This window comes from Manacus candei, unplaced genomic scaffold, assembly GCF_025592945.1.
Source record: "Manacus candei isolate 608988 ecotype Guabito, Panama unplaced genomic scaffold, ASM2559294v1 h1tg000013l, whole genome shotgun sequence".
Lineage (NCBI taxonomy): Eukaryota > Metazoa > Chordata > Aves > Passeriformes > Pipridae > Manacus > Manacus candei.
In genome coordinates this window covers 6,023,153-6,039,395 of record NW_026138061.1, presented here as the reverse complement: position 1 = coordinate 6,039,395, position 16,243 = coordinate 6,023,153, and the positions used below count along the sequence as shown (strand labels likewise).

General features: G+C 37.4%; 1 protein-coding gene across 6 annotated transcripts in view; it reads left to right on the top strand.

Moving 5' to 3' along the window:
- CYRIB (CYFIP related Rac1 interactor B) overlaps positions 1 to 15,932 on the top strand; it is a 97,732-nt gene extending 81,800 nt beyond the window's left edge. For 5 of the 6 annotated variants that reach the window (XM_051778537.1, XM_051778536.1, XM_051778535.1 and 2 more), the window contains 9 exons: positions 4,523 to 4,644; positions 6,345 to 6,450; positions 7,486 to 7,622; positions 8,252 to 8,329; positions 8,428 to 8,544; positions 9,649 to 9,728; positions 10,887 to 11,013; positions 12,594 to 12,664; positions 15,045 to 15,932. In XM_051778537.1, coding sequence (XP_051634497.1) covers positions 4,523 to 4,644; positions 6,345 to 6,450; positions 7,486 to 7,622; positions 8,252 to 8,329; positions 8,428 to 8,544; positions 9,649 to 9,728; positions 10,887 to 11,013; positions 12,594 to 12,664; positions 15,045 to 15,108 — 902 coding nt within the window. In that variant the 3' untranslated portion in view covers positions 15,109 to 15,932. The remainder of the gene's footprint in view (positions 1 to 4,522; positions 4,645 to 6,344; positions 6,451 to 7,485; positions 7,623 to 8,251; positions 8,330 to 8,427; positions 8,545 to 9,648; positions 9,729 to 10,886; positions 11,014 to 12,593; positions 12,665 to 15,044) is intronic. The other variant, XM_051778540.1, reaches the window with a different exon arrangement.
- Positions 15,933 to 16,243: the final 311 nt, after the last annotated feature.

Sequence of the window (16,243 nt, the reverse complement as noted above, 5' to 3'; positions counted from 1 at the left end):
TGAGCATGAACAAGATTTGGCATGAGAGTAAGCAGGTTGCTGACATGAAATGTTTACATACGCAGTTAAATTAAGTGACTTATATTATGGCTGAATTGTTAGACTGTTCTTTATTCATTTTGGACCCTGTCCTGCATTTGTTTCTGCTGCTATACTGTGTATCCATGCTTCTTTCTCCTCTGTTTCAGATAGCTTGCCTTGACAGGATCTTGGCTTTGACACAGTCAAGATCTTTCTTCAAGACTTGGCACTTTATCTTGTGATACTTAATGTTGTGTTTTTATGTGGAAGGACAAGTAAGCTCTGTATTAAATACAAATTTGACAATTCTGTGTTACGTCTGGCCCAATAATAGGCAGTTGGGAGGCTTTTGTTGTTTTGTTCTTAAATCCCTATATATATGTATATCTTTGGGGTCAGCAGACTAGTTAAATGTTTCTTGTGTAGTACCACAAAGAGCTAAAAATCAATGTCCATAAAGCTTTTTAGTGCTAAAAACTTCAAATCTAGAAAGATTTTAGACTGGCTTCTGACTATTATTTTTCCCCCAGATATTTGTCTTGGTGCTAGATTCTAGTGACTGCTGTGATGGACTACCAGAATGCATGCAAAAAACATTCTGATAAATGATATGATGGGCTGTTGGCTTCCCTTTGCCCCAGCACTGGTTTATTCTTTCTTTGGTCATTCACCTTACCTATTTGAAGCAATTAGTTGTCCTAAGTATTCTACTAAAGTCTGTGCAGTGCCAGTTGAACGTGAGCAAAGTGCACAGCTTTGCAAGGATGATATTGTTCACATGAAACAACCACCTGTAATGTGGGAAACTTACAGCTCAACTTTTACATTAGAGTCATTTCTGTCACAGTGCAAATCCTTTCCAAATTTAGTGATTTGAATAGTAGCTAAAATACATTGTACTTTCAGATGGTGATTTCAAGCTAGGGCTGACAGTGTTCTGTATTACCCCCAGAGAGCTTGGCCAGGTTTCAGAGGAGCCACAGAGACAGTGTTCTCCATAGTAATGCTGATAGAGATGAATAAATTATTTCATCTCCAGCAGTCTGGGATTTTTCTCTCCCTTGTTTGTGAGTTTTGTCCCAGACAGTTTCAGATGACTTGACGTATTCTTCCCTGGGAAAAATCTCAGTTTAAGTAGTGTTTGCTGTGCAGTGTAAACTTTTAACCCCAAATTTCTCTGCCTACTAGTTCTGTAGGCTAGCCAAATTTTTTTTTAAATAGTCACTAAATGTGTGTGTTCCCCCTCATACCATATGTTGTCATATTTTTGTAGTATTTAGTTCACATATACAGCGTTTGTATATTGTTGCAAGTCTGGTCTTCTGTGTTTAATACTCTATGGTGTGAGCATTCTAAACTGCTAAGTGTATATTGCTTTTAGCACAGTAACATTCTGATTAAATTTAAAATTAATTTAAAGATGAACTCCCCACTTGCTTGCAGGACCTCAGTCTTCCCTTTTCTTACTACTGGACTGAAAATAGGAAAGTTGCCCGGAATAACCAGGGGTCAGCTCCCGTGGCAACAGTATCAGGACTCAGGACATCTCAGTGAGCTGTGCTGTGCTTACTGTGTTTGTTCTTTCTGTTGTCCATAGAAAATGGAGAACCATTTGGTTTTCCAATGGAAAAGCATTGGTGGGTAAAGACACGACCTTGTTGTAACATTGTAGCAGGAACTTAAATGGATGTGGGGGAAAAGGGAAATCCCTGACATTTTGTCTCCTTCATCCTCCTGTTTGGATGCCTGGCATTGCTGGCTGCTTTTTCTTAGTTGCCAGGAGTAACTCTAGAAGTACAACTCCCTTTCCTGCTCTGTGCCCTCCACATTGAGGAAAACGAGTTCCACAATTAGTGATTCTCAAGCCAAAGTCCCGTAGGTTCAGTCCTCAGGTACATACTGAGGGATGCTATTCCCATAATATGGGATTGGGACCTTGATCTAGTCAAGGTGACAGCTGTGCTTAGGAAGAGGGACCCTCTTTCTCCACCTGTGATGGGCTTTCAGAATACAGTGCCCTGACCAGCACTGAGAAGCAAATAAACCATTTGCTCTGGGTCAACCATCACTAGGTCTTGAAGATTTTCTGTATCATCTTTTTTATCTCTATCCTAATAAGATCTTAAATGTATTCTGAAGGGATTATAAAAGAATTCAAGTTTGCTTTTTAAAATTGGGCTCTCTTCTCAGTGGAAAAAAAAATTACAGATGGCAGAGGAAATGAGTTGGGACTAATCAGGTTTACAGATTTCTTTTATTGGAGAGGACTAGGTCCACCAAATGAAAGGTCCAAGATGAAATACATACCAAAATAAATAACTCAGTACCTACTGGGTTTTAAAACAGTTTGATATTTAGAAGTTGGTAATAGTCAAAACAAACAAGCAAACAAACAAACAAACCACTACTCCAACAAATTAAGTATAAACAATTGGTTTAGGTTTCCTGGAACATTTTAGGGAAATGAATTGTAGTAGTTGGCTGATTACATCCTATACTATCAGGAGTGATGAAGGTGTTGACTTGCCTAGCCAGCTGTTCAGTGAAGACCACTAAAATTGTGTCTGGAAGATGGTTTTTGTTTCGTGAAGGGTCATAGAACTGCAGCTGCTCTGCTTGTTGGTGTGTTTTGAAATGAGGAGCAGGAGTTCTTGTGGACCCTTCTGCTCTGCCCTCCCAATGTTGAAAAATGAGGTCTCCTTACTACACAGGGTAAAGAAAAAATGGCATGAAAAATTAAGTAGGCAGGAGATGTACTCAGTGTGAGATGATCCAAGTGACAAGTCTTGATTGCATTATTTAATAACACAATCTGGAATGCTACAGAGCTTCACGTTTTAGTCTGTATTTCACTGTAGCATTTCATGTTCGTGCATGAACTGCTGCCAGTCAACTGGTGCTTCCCTGTCTGCTCTTTTCCCTCATTTTTTGTCTTCATTTCTTACAGCAGTCTTCAGCAGCTTTCAAAATTATGTGACCTTTGTGATGATCTGAAAAGCACTGGCCACTTTTACTCGATGCCTAATCAATGTGGTGCTCTTTTATTTATTTATTTTTAAAGGAGTGACCAGCTTTTTTTTAACCTGTGCTAATTCTTGATGTTTCTCAAAATATCAGTTAAACTGTTGCAAGGTCTATATGTAGGCATATTTGCCAATAACACAGACTGTCTATGCAATAAACCATAAAAATAAGAAGTATTGTGCAAAAATTACAGAAAAATCCATACAGGCAATGCATGTGAAATTTCTTTTCTCCTAATACAAACTTCATTTTCTCTTGTGTTTTTCTAGTGTGAAACACTAGAATACTGTGGTGGTTTTATTTCAAATGTAAAGATTTACCTAACTTCCATAGGAAATTGTACATATGGGTCATGGAAAAAGCACTATTAAAAAGACATTTTCCAGACTCCTTAAACTGCACAAAGTCATGAGAATATATTGTCCTTAGATAGCTTTTGTTTGTCCCTATAAAAAAGAATCTATTGTTAATATCCTGATTTTTGGCATTGGAAATAGTGAACTGAAATACAATGATATTTATTTCATAACATATTTTCCCCATGTAAAGAGAAAAGTGGGGGTTTCTTGTTGGTTTTTTTTTTTTCTTAAAAAAGCTTCAGTAACTAACAATTATTTTTTTAAATATTAGTCTAAAAGGAACTACCCTTGTAGATTCCATCAAAGTTTAAAAAAAAAAAGTATTTCATTTCAGGTAAACCATGTCCAAGATATTTGTACTAGGTGATTCTTTTTAAAGGTTAAAGCCTTTTGTTGATCCTTCTCAAAACATACTTTTTACAGATTTGCCTTTCTTTAAAAGTATATGTGTAGCTTTTTGAAATTATGATCAAATATGCATTTGGGAAGTCCTTATCAGTTATACAAAACCTGAGGCACAGCATATATCTTTAAAGACGGGACAAAAAAAAAACCCCACAAGCTCGCATGAGATCTTTTTGTTCTCAACTCTGTACAATGAGTGCAATAAAGAATATGTTTTGAGAATTAATTATATTTAGAAGTAAAAGATATGGCTCCTTTCCCAGCTAGTTAAAGATGAGGCAGAGAAGATGGGAAATGACCTGATGCAATGTTCCTAGATAACAATGGACATGGACACCTCTGCTATCTGCAGTGAGTGTGTCTGAGTGCTTACCTAAATCTCTTCCAGTGAGCCTGTACTGTACCCCAAGGTGAAATTATATCATGGTCATGAAGACAACTCATCAGGATTTCTTCTCCTAACTCAGTTTTAAATAAGTCAGGAAGGATAGATTCCAGGTGGGTTTTTGGGATGGTAAATGAAGCTAAGAGACTACTAAAATGAATAAAATTACTCTCCTGGAGTTCTTCATACATTGTAGTAGCTCTTCAGGGAATGGAAATTCTTGATGAGTTGCTGCATGAAGAATTTTCCCATAGGTGATGGTGTGCCTGTTGAATTCCATATTGTTGTTAAATATATATATATGCATGTAATATGTTCTGCTGTTTAGATGCCCAACCTACAGAATCTGAAAAGGAAATTTATAATCAGGTGAATGTAGTGTTAAAGGATGCAGAAGGAATACTGGAAGACTTGCAGTCATATAGAGGAGCTGGCCATGAAATACGAGAGGTGAGCTAGAGTGTTACAATTGTGCACAACCTGTGGTTGTTCATTGTCTGATCCTAACCAAATACTGCTGGGTTTTAACTTTGCTTGCAGGAGCTGTTTTGGCAGAGCATGTTGTCTATTAAAATCACTATCTTGAATTTCTGCTCTGGAATGTTTCTTTTTAACAGCGAAACAGATGTCGCTTGTTTCAGTCATATTAATCCACATGTGTAATAGCAAATGATGCTTCTCAAACTTTTCAGGCAATTGTTGCTATTGATTTTTCTTTGTGTTCCCACATGAACTCTTCTTGAGTTAGTAGTGAATTTAGAAAGAACGTGGTGTGACTACAGTGCAATACTGAGTAGTGCTGACATCTTCTTGTGCAGTAATTGGAGAAGTCTGGTGTGGTAATCCTAACACAAAAGACATCTCATTTTCAATCCCTTTTAGTTGGCTTTTATTTACTACAGTAGACTTTTGGAGAAGCAAAGTTTCTGTACAGAATGTCACTCCATTTTTTTCTTTATGTTTAAAAAAGGGTGAGATAAATCCTTTCCCAACCTCCGTTCTTTCTTCCTCACACGCAGCAATGGGGGCTGCTCTAATCCTGAAGTGAGGAGTTACTCACTGTAACATACCCTTAAGAAATAGTATTAGATAGGAGGGCTCTCTGCTCTCTCCAGACAACATTGAGATACTCATAGACATTCAGCTTCGAGAGTTTTTTTCTCCATTGAATTCATCAAGTAGGTTTAAAAAGGGTAACTGTGTCACACAAAAAAACCTTAGGAGGGGAGATGGCTTACTTGTTCTTCAAGGAAGGAGCAGGATCAGGGAGAGGCTGTAGGATCAGCCAGGAATTTGTGGCTCAGTGAGGAAGCCTGCAGCTCTCTTGGAGAAAAGAGAGGCACTCCTGAAAGGAGGGAGACATCTCAGGAAGGAATCTTTCTAGGGACCAGAGAGGAGTGTGATGCAACTCACAGCCCAGGATTGACCAAAACATATTTCAGAATCAAGGAGTTGACACTGAAAATGCAACAGGAGAGTTATGAACATTTTTATTTCTCTTTTCTTAGTATATTTTCAGTTGCTAAGTAGTCAAGTTTCTATCTTAAAAACCTAGAGAGGTTGAATTTAAAGTATTCTGTTTGGGAAGTTTACTGTAAAAACAAGATCTATGCATATATACCTCAAAGATCTGGTGCACACCATGTCCTGATTATGTTGTTGAGTATGCTTAAATGCTCCTACTGTAATATTTAGCCTGAATTTCACAGCAAAGTTGTTGATTTTTTTTTTTTCCTGCACAAATTCAGGAGTTGGTGATAGATACCAACATTGGGATGAGACTTTAATTACTAAACTTTTTTGCTGGGAGGAACCACAGTGAAATTGTTGATTTTAATTAATGAGGTCTGGTTATGTAAATTTTCTTATCTGAGTAGCTTTATTTTTAACAATTTCTTTTTACTCTCTCCACGTTGTTTTCCTGTTCAGGATACTTACTTTCAACACAATTACTTAGACCTTTTTGGAACAGACTTGGGTTAGTACAGGCTTGTCTCTCAACTGGAAAACCTCTCAGTAGGTAGAATTTTTAGTTATTAGATCTTCAAACAATTGTCCTGCGTAGGTTTTTTAATAATTTTTTTTAGTCAGCAGTGCATCAGTTATTCTTAATCTAAGCATACTGTTTTCCTCTCCTTTTCTAATTTAAGGCAATACAGCATCCCAATGATGAGAAGCTGCAAGAGAAGGCATGGGGTGCAGTTGTGCCACTAGTAGGCAAACTAAAGAAATTCTATGAATTTTCTCAAAGACTAGGTAAGTAGAAAGGTATTAACTTGTGTTTTTTGTCTTCATTAATTAGTATATTTGGCATATGTGATCACATCTAGGTCAGCTCCTTAATAGAAAAAAGGTTATGTTGCATAGATTCCTTCCATACACTGGATTGGATCTTATTTATATCTGTGTACTACCTTCTTGCATGCAACAGCAGACTTGCTTCAGTGGGTACCTGAAAGGAGAGAGAGAATGGGAACATGCTTGTCATCCTCCTTCCCTACTCCTTTAGTAACTCCAGAAAGCAGTAACCAGCTGATTGTTTGAAAATTAGTGGACTAAATAATCCGGGAATTAGTCCTGTTAATGTTTCTCGTACCAAGAGAATTTAAAAGTGTCTGTATAATTTGTCCCTAAGCACCAGAAATAATTTGGTCTGTGGAAATGCCTGATCTTGGTTCACACAGTTGCAATACTTAAGATGGTGCTTCATACCTCTTATGAAACCAACTTGACTGATGTGGTGGCTAAGCTGATTAAACCTATTAGACTTGTTTTTTCACAAACTATCTGTTGTTATCTCACTTTTAATCAGAGTTATTAGCATAGCTCATGAAAAAATGAGTTCAAAACATGGAAACTTTTTGCAGACAAGTTCTGCTTTGTTAAAGAGGTGAGGCATTTTTCTCAAGAAGATGAACAGGAAGTGGATTATAAGTTTATCTTAAGACATGACTTCTGCTTATAGTTATGTGCCTCTTGAATTCTGTGTTATCTTAAAGGCTTAAGTCTGCTAACACAGGTTATTGAAATATGTCCTACACAAATGTTGCAGATGAAGCTTTTCAAGAACTTTTTTTTTGTGGCTCTCAGTGCCAGTGTGACTTAGTCTGTAGAGCAGTTTGTAAGTAAATATGACAACAGCGACACATAAATAAGCAATTAATTGCTTATATTAACCAGCATGTATTTTGGCAGATGTATATTTTAAGTCTAGCATGCAGGATATCAGCCAATAGAGATACGAGAAGCAGATGCAGTTGTATATGGCAAAGTACTGTCCTGTCGTTTTAGAGGCAGGATTGCGAGGCCTGCTGGGAGCCCTGACCAGCACTCCCTACTCCCCAACGCAGCACCTGGAGCGAGAGCAGGCTCTCGCCAAGCAGTTTGCAGAAATTCTTCACTTTACACTCCGATTTGATGAGCTCAAGGTAAGAACTCGTAGTTTTGTAAGCACAAAGGCTGGCAAAAAGAAGCCAAGTCTGTTTACTGAAGCAGTCCAGGTTGTGTTCTCTTCTAGAACAGAGTGTGCAGTACATACTCAAAGATCTAGTGTACTTGGCTTGCTTGCATGACCTAGAGTTAGATTAGACTGGAAAGAGATGAAATAACATATTTGCTTTAGGCACTTGTTATATTTCAGTTCATATTAATCATGTTTCTTCATCCAAATTTGGCATATCTCTTGGGATACTGCTACTACTCTTAGTTTGTGCACATGCATAGTCCAACTATTTTCTTGCTAATGTGCAAAGAACTAAGATGAAATGATTATTAATTTGCTGGTCTGATCCTTGGAGTCAAACTCGGAAAACAATTTTTTTTCAGCCTGCTAATTTCTGTCTCCTGCTCCTTTTCTTTTTCCTGTTAGATCTTGTTTTGCAAAATCTGAGAAACTAACCAGAAGGCTTTACTTTGTGGTTATCAGTTCCCAACATGTCACAGGCCTTTTTACTTGAGGAAGCCAAATATTTTCTTATTTGGAGTATTATATTTTATGAACACTTGTCCTTATTTTTCTCGAATTTGTTACAACTCTCTTGCTTCCATATCTATATAGATGACAAATCCTGCTATACAGAATGACTTCAGCTACTATAGAAGAACTCTGAGCCGTATGAGGATTAACAATGTCCCAGTAGGTAACCCTTGAAGGAGATGACATATAATCTTATGCTACCACCCCTCTTCTTCATGTACAGAACAACTAAATTTTTTTTTCCTTCTGTTTTGTAGGCAGAGGGAGAAAATGAAGTAAATAACGAGTTGGCAAACAGAATGTCTTTATTTTACGCTGAAGCGACGCCAATGTTGAAAACCTTAAGTGATGCTACCACAAAGTTTGTGTCAGAGGTAAGAGTGTAAATGTGTGTCCTGGATAGTGTGCTTCAGAGCACCACAGGGCCAGGCATTATTTGGAACACAAAACTTCTACCAGGCTTAATTTGGCATCTAGAAAACAAACTTGGTTTTTTTTTTGAAGCTTCAAGAAATGTGAAGTGTCTTTTCCCAGATGCTGTAGAGGTTAGCAACTTCAGCCACTTTTTGTGTCACCAAAAGTTAGTGCATAGTGTCACATCAGTGCTGATACCTTTCCTCAAAGAGGGAGGGGGACCGGTAAGTATTTTGCCTCCATTTTGGTGGTGGTTTAGAGCGGAAATTACAGAAAATTGAAAGTGAAACAGTTTGATTCTGTGTGCTTGAAATAAGGAATGGAATTGAAATGTAGCTTCCTTTTCTCCTTCCCGAGAGAAGGTTACACTGTGTAAAGTCAAGTATACTACATTATTGCAAAACAGGAGGATCCTGAATGGGAAAAGTATTCCAACATTTTGACACTATTTATGCTTAATTACCTAGATAAATATTGGTAGTAAAATCCAGTCACTGCAAGTATTGTGCTTGCCTTCTGGTAACTGTGATGATTTTTGGCTTACATACAAAGAATGCACACTATTTCTTAATTAAAAATAATTGTATGTTACATGATTAATGCAAAGATACATTTGTCTTTTAATATTTTTTCTAAGTTCCACTTTATGCTTGAAATGCCTCAAGAAAATTGACCTCTTGTTTTATATTTCTTTGTGATGTTCATCTGCTGCGATTTTTCACTATTACAGCAGATGAATATATTTGGCTGTAGAAATTTCTGTCTTGAAAGGAGCAAGTTAGATGAGTCCTTTAAAATTTACCAGAAGTCTGTAATGTCAATAGTGTAGTTCTTTGACTACACTAAGCAAGCAAAACCTGTGTGTTAGACTTTGTTCTGGAAGTTGCTAACCTATATGGTAACATTTTAAAAAAAACAGTGCAAGACTACCTGACTTACCATAGTTGTATTGATGTTTTTAATTCCCCCATGTTGCCATGCCAGCAGATCACTGATTTGATTTAGGTTTTGTAGCACAATATTTCACAATAATTGAATTGGAAACTGTTAATCTTCTTTTGCAGAATAAAAATTTACCAATAGAGAATACAACAGATTGCTTAAGCACCATGGCCAGTGTGTGCAGGGTCATGCTGGAAACCCCGTGAGTATAAACAGTGCTTGTACTGGGTCTGAGTCATGTCTGAATCTCAGCCGTGACTTGTGATGCATAAGGTGAAAGAAATATAATTGAGGTAATTAGGAACTATGGTGTTTTCTTTTTACCAGCCTAGTTGTTTACCTTGACATGAAACTACATTGTCTCATTTTGCTAGCCATGCAAATCATGCGGTCTGCTTTTCTGAACGTATTAATATTTAAAAATAGCATGGCTATGGAAGCTAGACAACCTCTTGGCACTCTTTATAAGTGGTTTTCTCATGTATAATTCAGAGAAATAGACTATTTGAGCATGATTGCCTAGGGCCTCCTGAAAGAGGGGCTGTGGGCAATGTGCTAGATGGTATGTCCTTGTGGGCTGGCCCAGCTGATGGCTGTAACAAAATGACAGTGCCCCTGTCTGGGGAATTAAGAGGCGATTTCTAGGCATGAAGGCAGTCTGTTGTCTACTATACGTTTGAGAGGCACTGGGAGTATGATCAAAAAGTCAGAGTAAACTTTGGGGTTTGATTTTGGTTTTTTTTTTGGTTGGTTGGTTTGGACTTTTTTGTTGTTGTTTTGGTTTGTTTTTTTATTTTATTTTATCTGTTTCTTTGTGTTCTAAATAGTTTTGCACTGGTAAAATTACTTGCACGTAAACTGTGTCTTATTTAAGTAATTTTCTGTCCAAATACCACAGCATGTATGTTTTGAAGTACATTAAGAGCTCCAAACATTTATATTCTTACCCTTCTTAGGAACGGACTGTTCCATTCAAGAAAGTAGTTAAATGTTGTTCATTAGCTTTCTTTCTTTACTTTTTTTTTTTCCCTGAGTCAGAAGTTTGGGTGTGTATTATAGGGTGGCAGGGAAAAGTGTAGGAAAGCAAAGTTAATCTTTTTAGCAGCTGGGTCCTCTTTTAGGTTTGAGAATCTTTTTTAATCTTCAGGTAACTCTTTCTAAGCTGTTGTCTGATTTGAAAGGAAAAAAGAAAACTACCAAAAACTTAGGGTTGGTGGATTTGGATTTTTTTGGCAGAGGATTCTTTTTGTTCTCTGAGGACTTATAGTAGAATTTTTCTCTTTAATCTTATTTTGGGTGTTACTAGTATGTACTCTTATCCTGTGTTTCATAGATAATAACCTGTGTTTTTAAATTACAGTGAATATAGAAGCAGGTTTACAAATGAGGAAACAGTATCATTCTGTCTGAGGGTAATGGTGGGTGTCATCATACTCTATGACCACGTGCATCCAGTGGGCGCTTTTGCCAAAACTTCAAAAATTGATGTAAGTTTATTGTTGCTAAATAATCTCTTGAGTATTTAAATTGTGTAAAGTGTGTAGGTTCCTTTTCTGTCTTTCAAGTTCTAGTAGCAGATGTTGGATTGGATAAGTTGGATTGATGCTAAATGGGTAGTGGTAGCTGTGAGCAAAAATATATATTTAAGTAGTGAGAAATACAAACTAGGCCTTCAGTCATGTAAATGATCGGTTTTAGACATGAAAAATCTGTTTTTATGGAATTCAGGTAGTGTCTTAAAATACTTGTAAACAGTGGTTGTGCTGAAAGATCCAAATCAGAATGACTGAAAACAACAACAGCATCTGGCTTGTTCCTCACTGCCTGGTAAATAGCTCAGTTCATAATCTGCCAGCTTTCAAATGTTTAACTTTCTGCTGCTAGTTCATAAGTCTGGAATACATGCTGTTACTGTATGTGGCTTCATGGTTGTTTAAAATGGTCTGTTATCCTGTTGTAGTAACTACAGAGTTGGTCATTATTTCACTGACTGAATGTAGTAATTCTTAAAGGATTTATGATAAACAGGTATTTTTTTTTTACAGTTTCCTTCTTTTTTTCTTAAGGTCAATAAAGCAGAGCTTGACATGAAAGTCACATTGTCTGAAGTTGTCATAGAATGGCTTGGGTTGGAAGGGACCTTAAGGATCACCTAGTGCCAACCCCCCTGCCATGAGCAGGGACACCTTCCTCCAGACCAGGTTGCTTAAGGCCCTGTCCAGCCTGGCCTTGAACACTTCCAGGCATGGAATAGCAGTCTAAAGCCATTCTCCCTCATGCTATCACTCCAAGCCTGTGTGAAAAGTCTCTTTCCAGCTCTCTTGTAGCCCCCTTTAGGTACTGGAAGGTGCTATAAGATCTCCCCAGAGCCCTCTCTTCTCCAGGCGGAACAGCCCCAACTCTCCCAACCTGTCTTCAAAGGAGGGGTTCTCCAGCCTTGGAAGCATCTTCATGGCCTCCTCTGGACTCGCTCCAGCAGGGCGAATTGGGGACCCCAGAACTGGGTCCAGAGGGGGAGAATTGCCTCCCTTGACCTGCTGCCCACGCAGCCCAGGACATGTTTGGCTTTTTGGTTTTTTTGCAGGGTCATGTTGAACTGTTTGTCCACCAACACCCCCCAGGTCTTTCTCTTAAGGGCAGCTCCCAATCCATTTTCTGCCCAGCCTGTATTTGTGCTTGGGATTTCCCTCTCCCAGGTGCAGGATCTTGTACCTGGACTTGTTGAGCTTCATGAGGTTCACACGGGTCCACTTCTCAAGCATGTCCATGTCCCTCTGGATGCCATCCCTTCCCTCCAGCGTGTTGACTGCACCACAGAGCCTGGTGTCATCAGCAGACTTTGCTGAGGGTGCACTCAGAATGCAGCTTTTTAAGTAACTAAACCAGTCTGTCATAGGAAAATATAATACTGAAAGCTTAATTCCTTTCTAATATCCAGAAAATGTCTTTACGGTGCTGCTGTTTTTAAATACTTATTTTTTTCTTTTTGATAAACTGAATATAAAACATTTCTGTAAACTCAGAAGGTACTAGCATGAAAAAAACTGTATCTTATTTTAACTCCTAGATGAAAGGATGCATCAAAGTTCTTAAAGACCAGCCTCCTAACAGTGTAGAAGGCCTTCTAAATGCTCTCAGGTACTCTTTTTTTGGTTTAGATTTTGTTAATATTTTGATATGAAATTTCATGAATTGTCCAGGGCATTTTCTTCAGCAGCAGAGTAATCAGTCACTGTTACAGGGAAAGGTGAATGTGATCATTGCAGGCTTGTCTTCCAATTGTCTTGGGACGAGAGTGCATGAGGAAGCCAGTTCTAACAGCTGGGTTGTAAACTTGAAGTTCTCATTCTAAGATAGCTTTTTGTGTACATACCTGCATGCAGGCTAAGAATGAGTCAGTATGGTGTGGCAAGTAACTATAAATTGTTCCTCTTTCAGAAAGTACTTAAGGCACAAATCTCAATGCTTTTGCTTTAGAATAGATGAGACAAAAATTTGCCATACTAATTGGAGAAGTAAGGAAAAGTTAATAATTCAGTGTATATTAATCTAAAACCTTCTAATTTGGGTCATAAAACTGTATCTATAGTCAGAAACATGTTCTTTGCATGGGTGTCCAGCACTGGAGGAGTGGCAAAAGATGCCAAAATGTTACAGGCAAAAAGGTTCTTGTCCTTACTTGGAAAAGTATCATATTACTTTGGTAACAGATAAGCGTAACTGGATGTTGTTACTCATGTGCTTGCTTTGGAATGTGGAAGCTTTAGTTTGTCTTGCCTGAAAGTGTGCATTTGTGATTGCTTTTTCTTATCTATAGTGAAATTGCTTTAATTTCATTTGCCCTCTCTTTATTTTTTTGTGTTATGGTATGGTAAGAAGTGAAATGATGTGGTAGTGTAAGTGGATTGATTTGCGAAGTTGTTTCAGATTATTAATTAAATGAAAAAAATATCTACACTTAATTTGAGACTTCATGTGAGTATTTCTATGCTAAAATGATGTTGATAGTTTCTGAACTTCCTTACTTGATCAACCTTTGAGATGGTGATCAGTAAAAACACAAGCTTCTGGAGGGAGAAGACTGCATTAGCATTTATTTTCTGGCTAGTTTGTTGTGATTGCAGTTAAAAATGAACCCCAGTCTTTACGGGTACCTCATTTTTCCCATCTTTATTGACACTCATAAAGTACATGGAAGGTATAGTTTGGGTTCTTGCTCACTCACTTTGTGGTTAGCAGTGTAAATTCAGTCCATGCTGACTCTGACCTTTCCCTGCACCAACCCTTTCCATCCATGGATGCTTCAACAGTCTTGGTTTCATACACTTGATTAATCATTTGGCTAGGATGTTCAAATGTCTTTTTAAATCACATTTGGCAATGTTAGGAAGAGATGTGGGGGTGAGCTGCTGTGTGATGAAAGCAGGTTCAAGATGATGTCATGCAAGTGAAGTCCAAATCTGAGTGTTTGATTCTGGAGGAGTGTTAGAAGTCCTCGTGTTTCCTCAAGAGAGAGATAATATGTTTCAAAAGCAAATGGAAGGTGGTAAGGATTTTGGAAGGAGATCAATTTTGCAATTTGAAATTCATATGGGCATTGTAGTCATGATCAGCTTTTTCACATGGGCAGAATACCAAGTATGGTAACTTTTCAGGATTTCAGAAAACCTTAGACTGCTTGTTTGTGGAAAATATAAATTACCAAAGAGTGCAGAAATCTACATTGATATTAATTTCCAAACTAAAAAGTCATTATGTATTCTTCAAGTGAACAAGTAAATATCACTGCAGTTGTGGATAACAATGGAAGTGCTAATTTAACATGTTAAATTACAGAATAAGTTTTTATTTGCTTTTAGATTAGTTAGGAAGGGAGATCAGGGAAATTAATCGTACAAAGAAGCCAATATTAAGGATATACATTACTCCCTTTTAAAAATAGAGGTAACTAAGCTTTTTTTAGGGATTTAAAAATGTGCTATTGTCCTAGAGAATTTTGAAGGGGAAAGGGGCTGAAATAAGCACATATGTTCTCTAGTTTTAGCAGCAGTCATTTAACTAAGCAGGAAATTAGGCTGAAAAATTATTAAATCCATTGTCATCAAGGGATCTTAGGAAAGTTTGATCACTCGAAGTTTTGAAGAGAAGTTTCTGATGCTGTTTTATTTCAAGATGTTTCCTGTGGGCAGAGACCTCAGAGTTAGTCTGATGTTAGTCTGTCACAAGTGATAAGTTTACTATGAAATGAACTATGAGCACAGAAGCCAATGTCCAGCTGAGGCTTCTTTTGAATTCCTCTTCATGCAAGGCTGCTGGGTTAAAATTCTGATTGATAACAGCATTTTCTGATCAGAATGTCTGATTTGTGCTCTGGGTAACCATGGATTGGGTGGTGAGCGATGGCTGAGGGTTTTGCTCTGGTACAGTCGGGTTGAACCATAAACAAAGAAATTACATATTTGTTAAGTCAAAGTGCAATAGCATCTATGCTCATCTCAACTTTTATTTCTGTGTTTAGGTACACAACAAAGCATTTGAATGATGAGACTACCTCCAAGCAAATTAAATCCATGTTGCAATAACAATTACCTGGAATTCGCACCTGCTGTAGACAGTATTCTGCAATGACTGAGATGCACAGATTTATTTTTTTTTAGTGATTGCAACTACTATCTCGTTCATTCTTGCTTTTTATTTTCTCTCTTCCTGTTTACCCTTTTTTTTTAATCACTTTCTTGTTCCTAAGTAAGCTCAGACTTCTTTTCTGTGCCAAATCAAAGAAATTTATCAATTCTGGAAAGTATTTCTACTTTTCAGAATAGCCATCTAAGTGGCAGCTAATTATGCGTTGCATTTGGATTTCTCTGTACTGGGGAAAGATTTGTGACTTGAACTAAATATTTTTAAACTTGTGGTTTTTTTCTTTTTTTGAAAAACTAATATTTAATATTGCTTCTTCTGCATGGCAAGACTGCCTACTTCTGCTATTTAAAAATCCCTTGATGACTTCATTTTCTATTGCAGCTTATTTTCATGTGCAACCATGAGGAAACTAAAAGCAGATTTGTTTAAATTAACTGTGTTTGTACAAAATGGTACCCAACACAAAAGTTTTTTTAAATGAGTAAAAACTGTTTTGTTTAAAAGTTACGTTTGCATTTTGACTCATTTTTGTAAGGATGTATGTTGTATGTTTAACCTTTAATAACTAACGTTAAACTGTGGTGTGTGCGTAGCAAAATTACGTATGCATGTTCATGTCAAATGATTGGCTGTGGATAAGATAATAAAATCAGCTTTCATTTTTCTAAGTGTGGTTTGATTTACCAGTATTTTGAGTGAGATGTCTTCGTGCTCTTTGGATTTTTACAAAAAAAATAAATTTATAAATTTTATATAGTGAAAACTCTGCTGTTTCATTACCAGTAACCACCAGCCTAATCCACTGATTTAAACCCAGTATGTTTTAGGGTTCTTGCTCTCCACTCTGTGCTGCATCCCTGTCCCCAGAAGTATTACTCAGATGGAGTTTGTGGAAAGGAACTTTTTACAATCCACATAGATCTCTGTGGATGTTGCTGATTAACTTGCATCTTGACTACCCATGCTGACTCAGTATGGTCATCAGAAATGGCATTCTAGATTAGGCTCTTTGCTTACCAGTGGTGGGGTGTATACTGGTGTGTACACTTGTTGATCTAGATACTTGAACTGTGT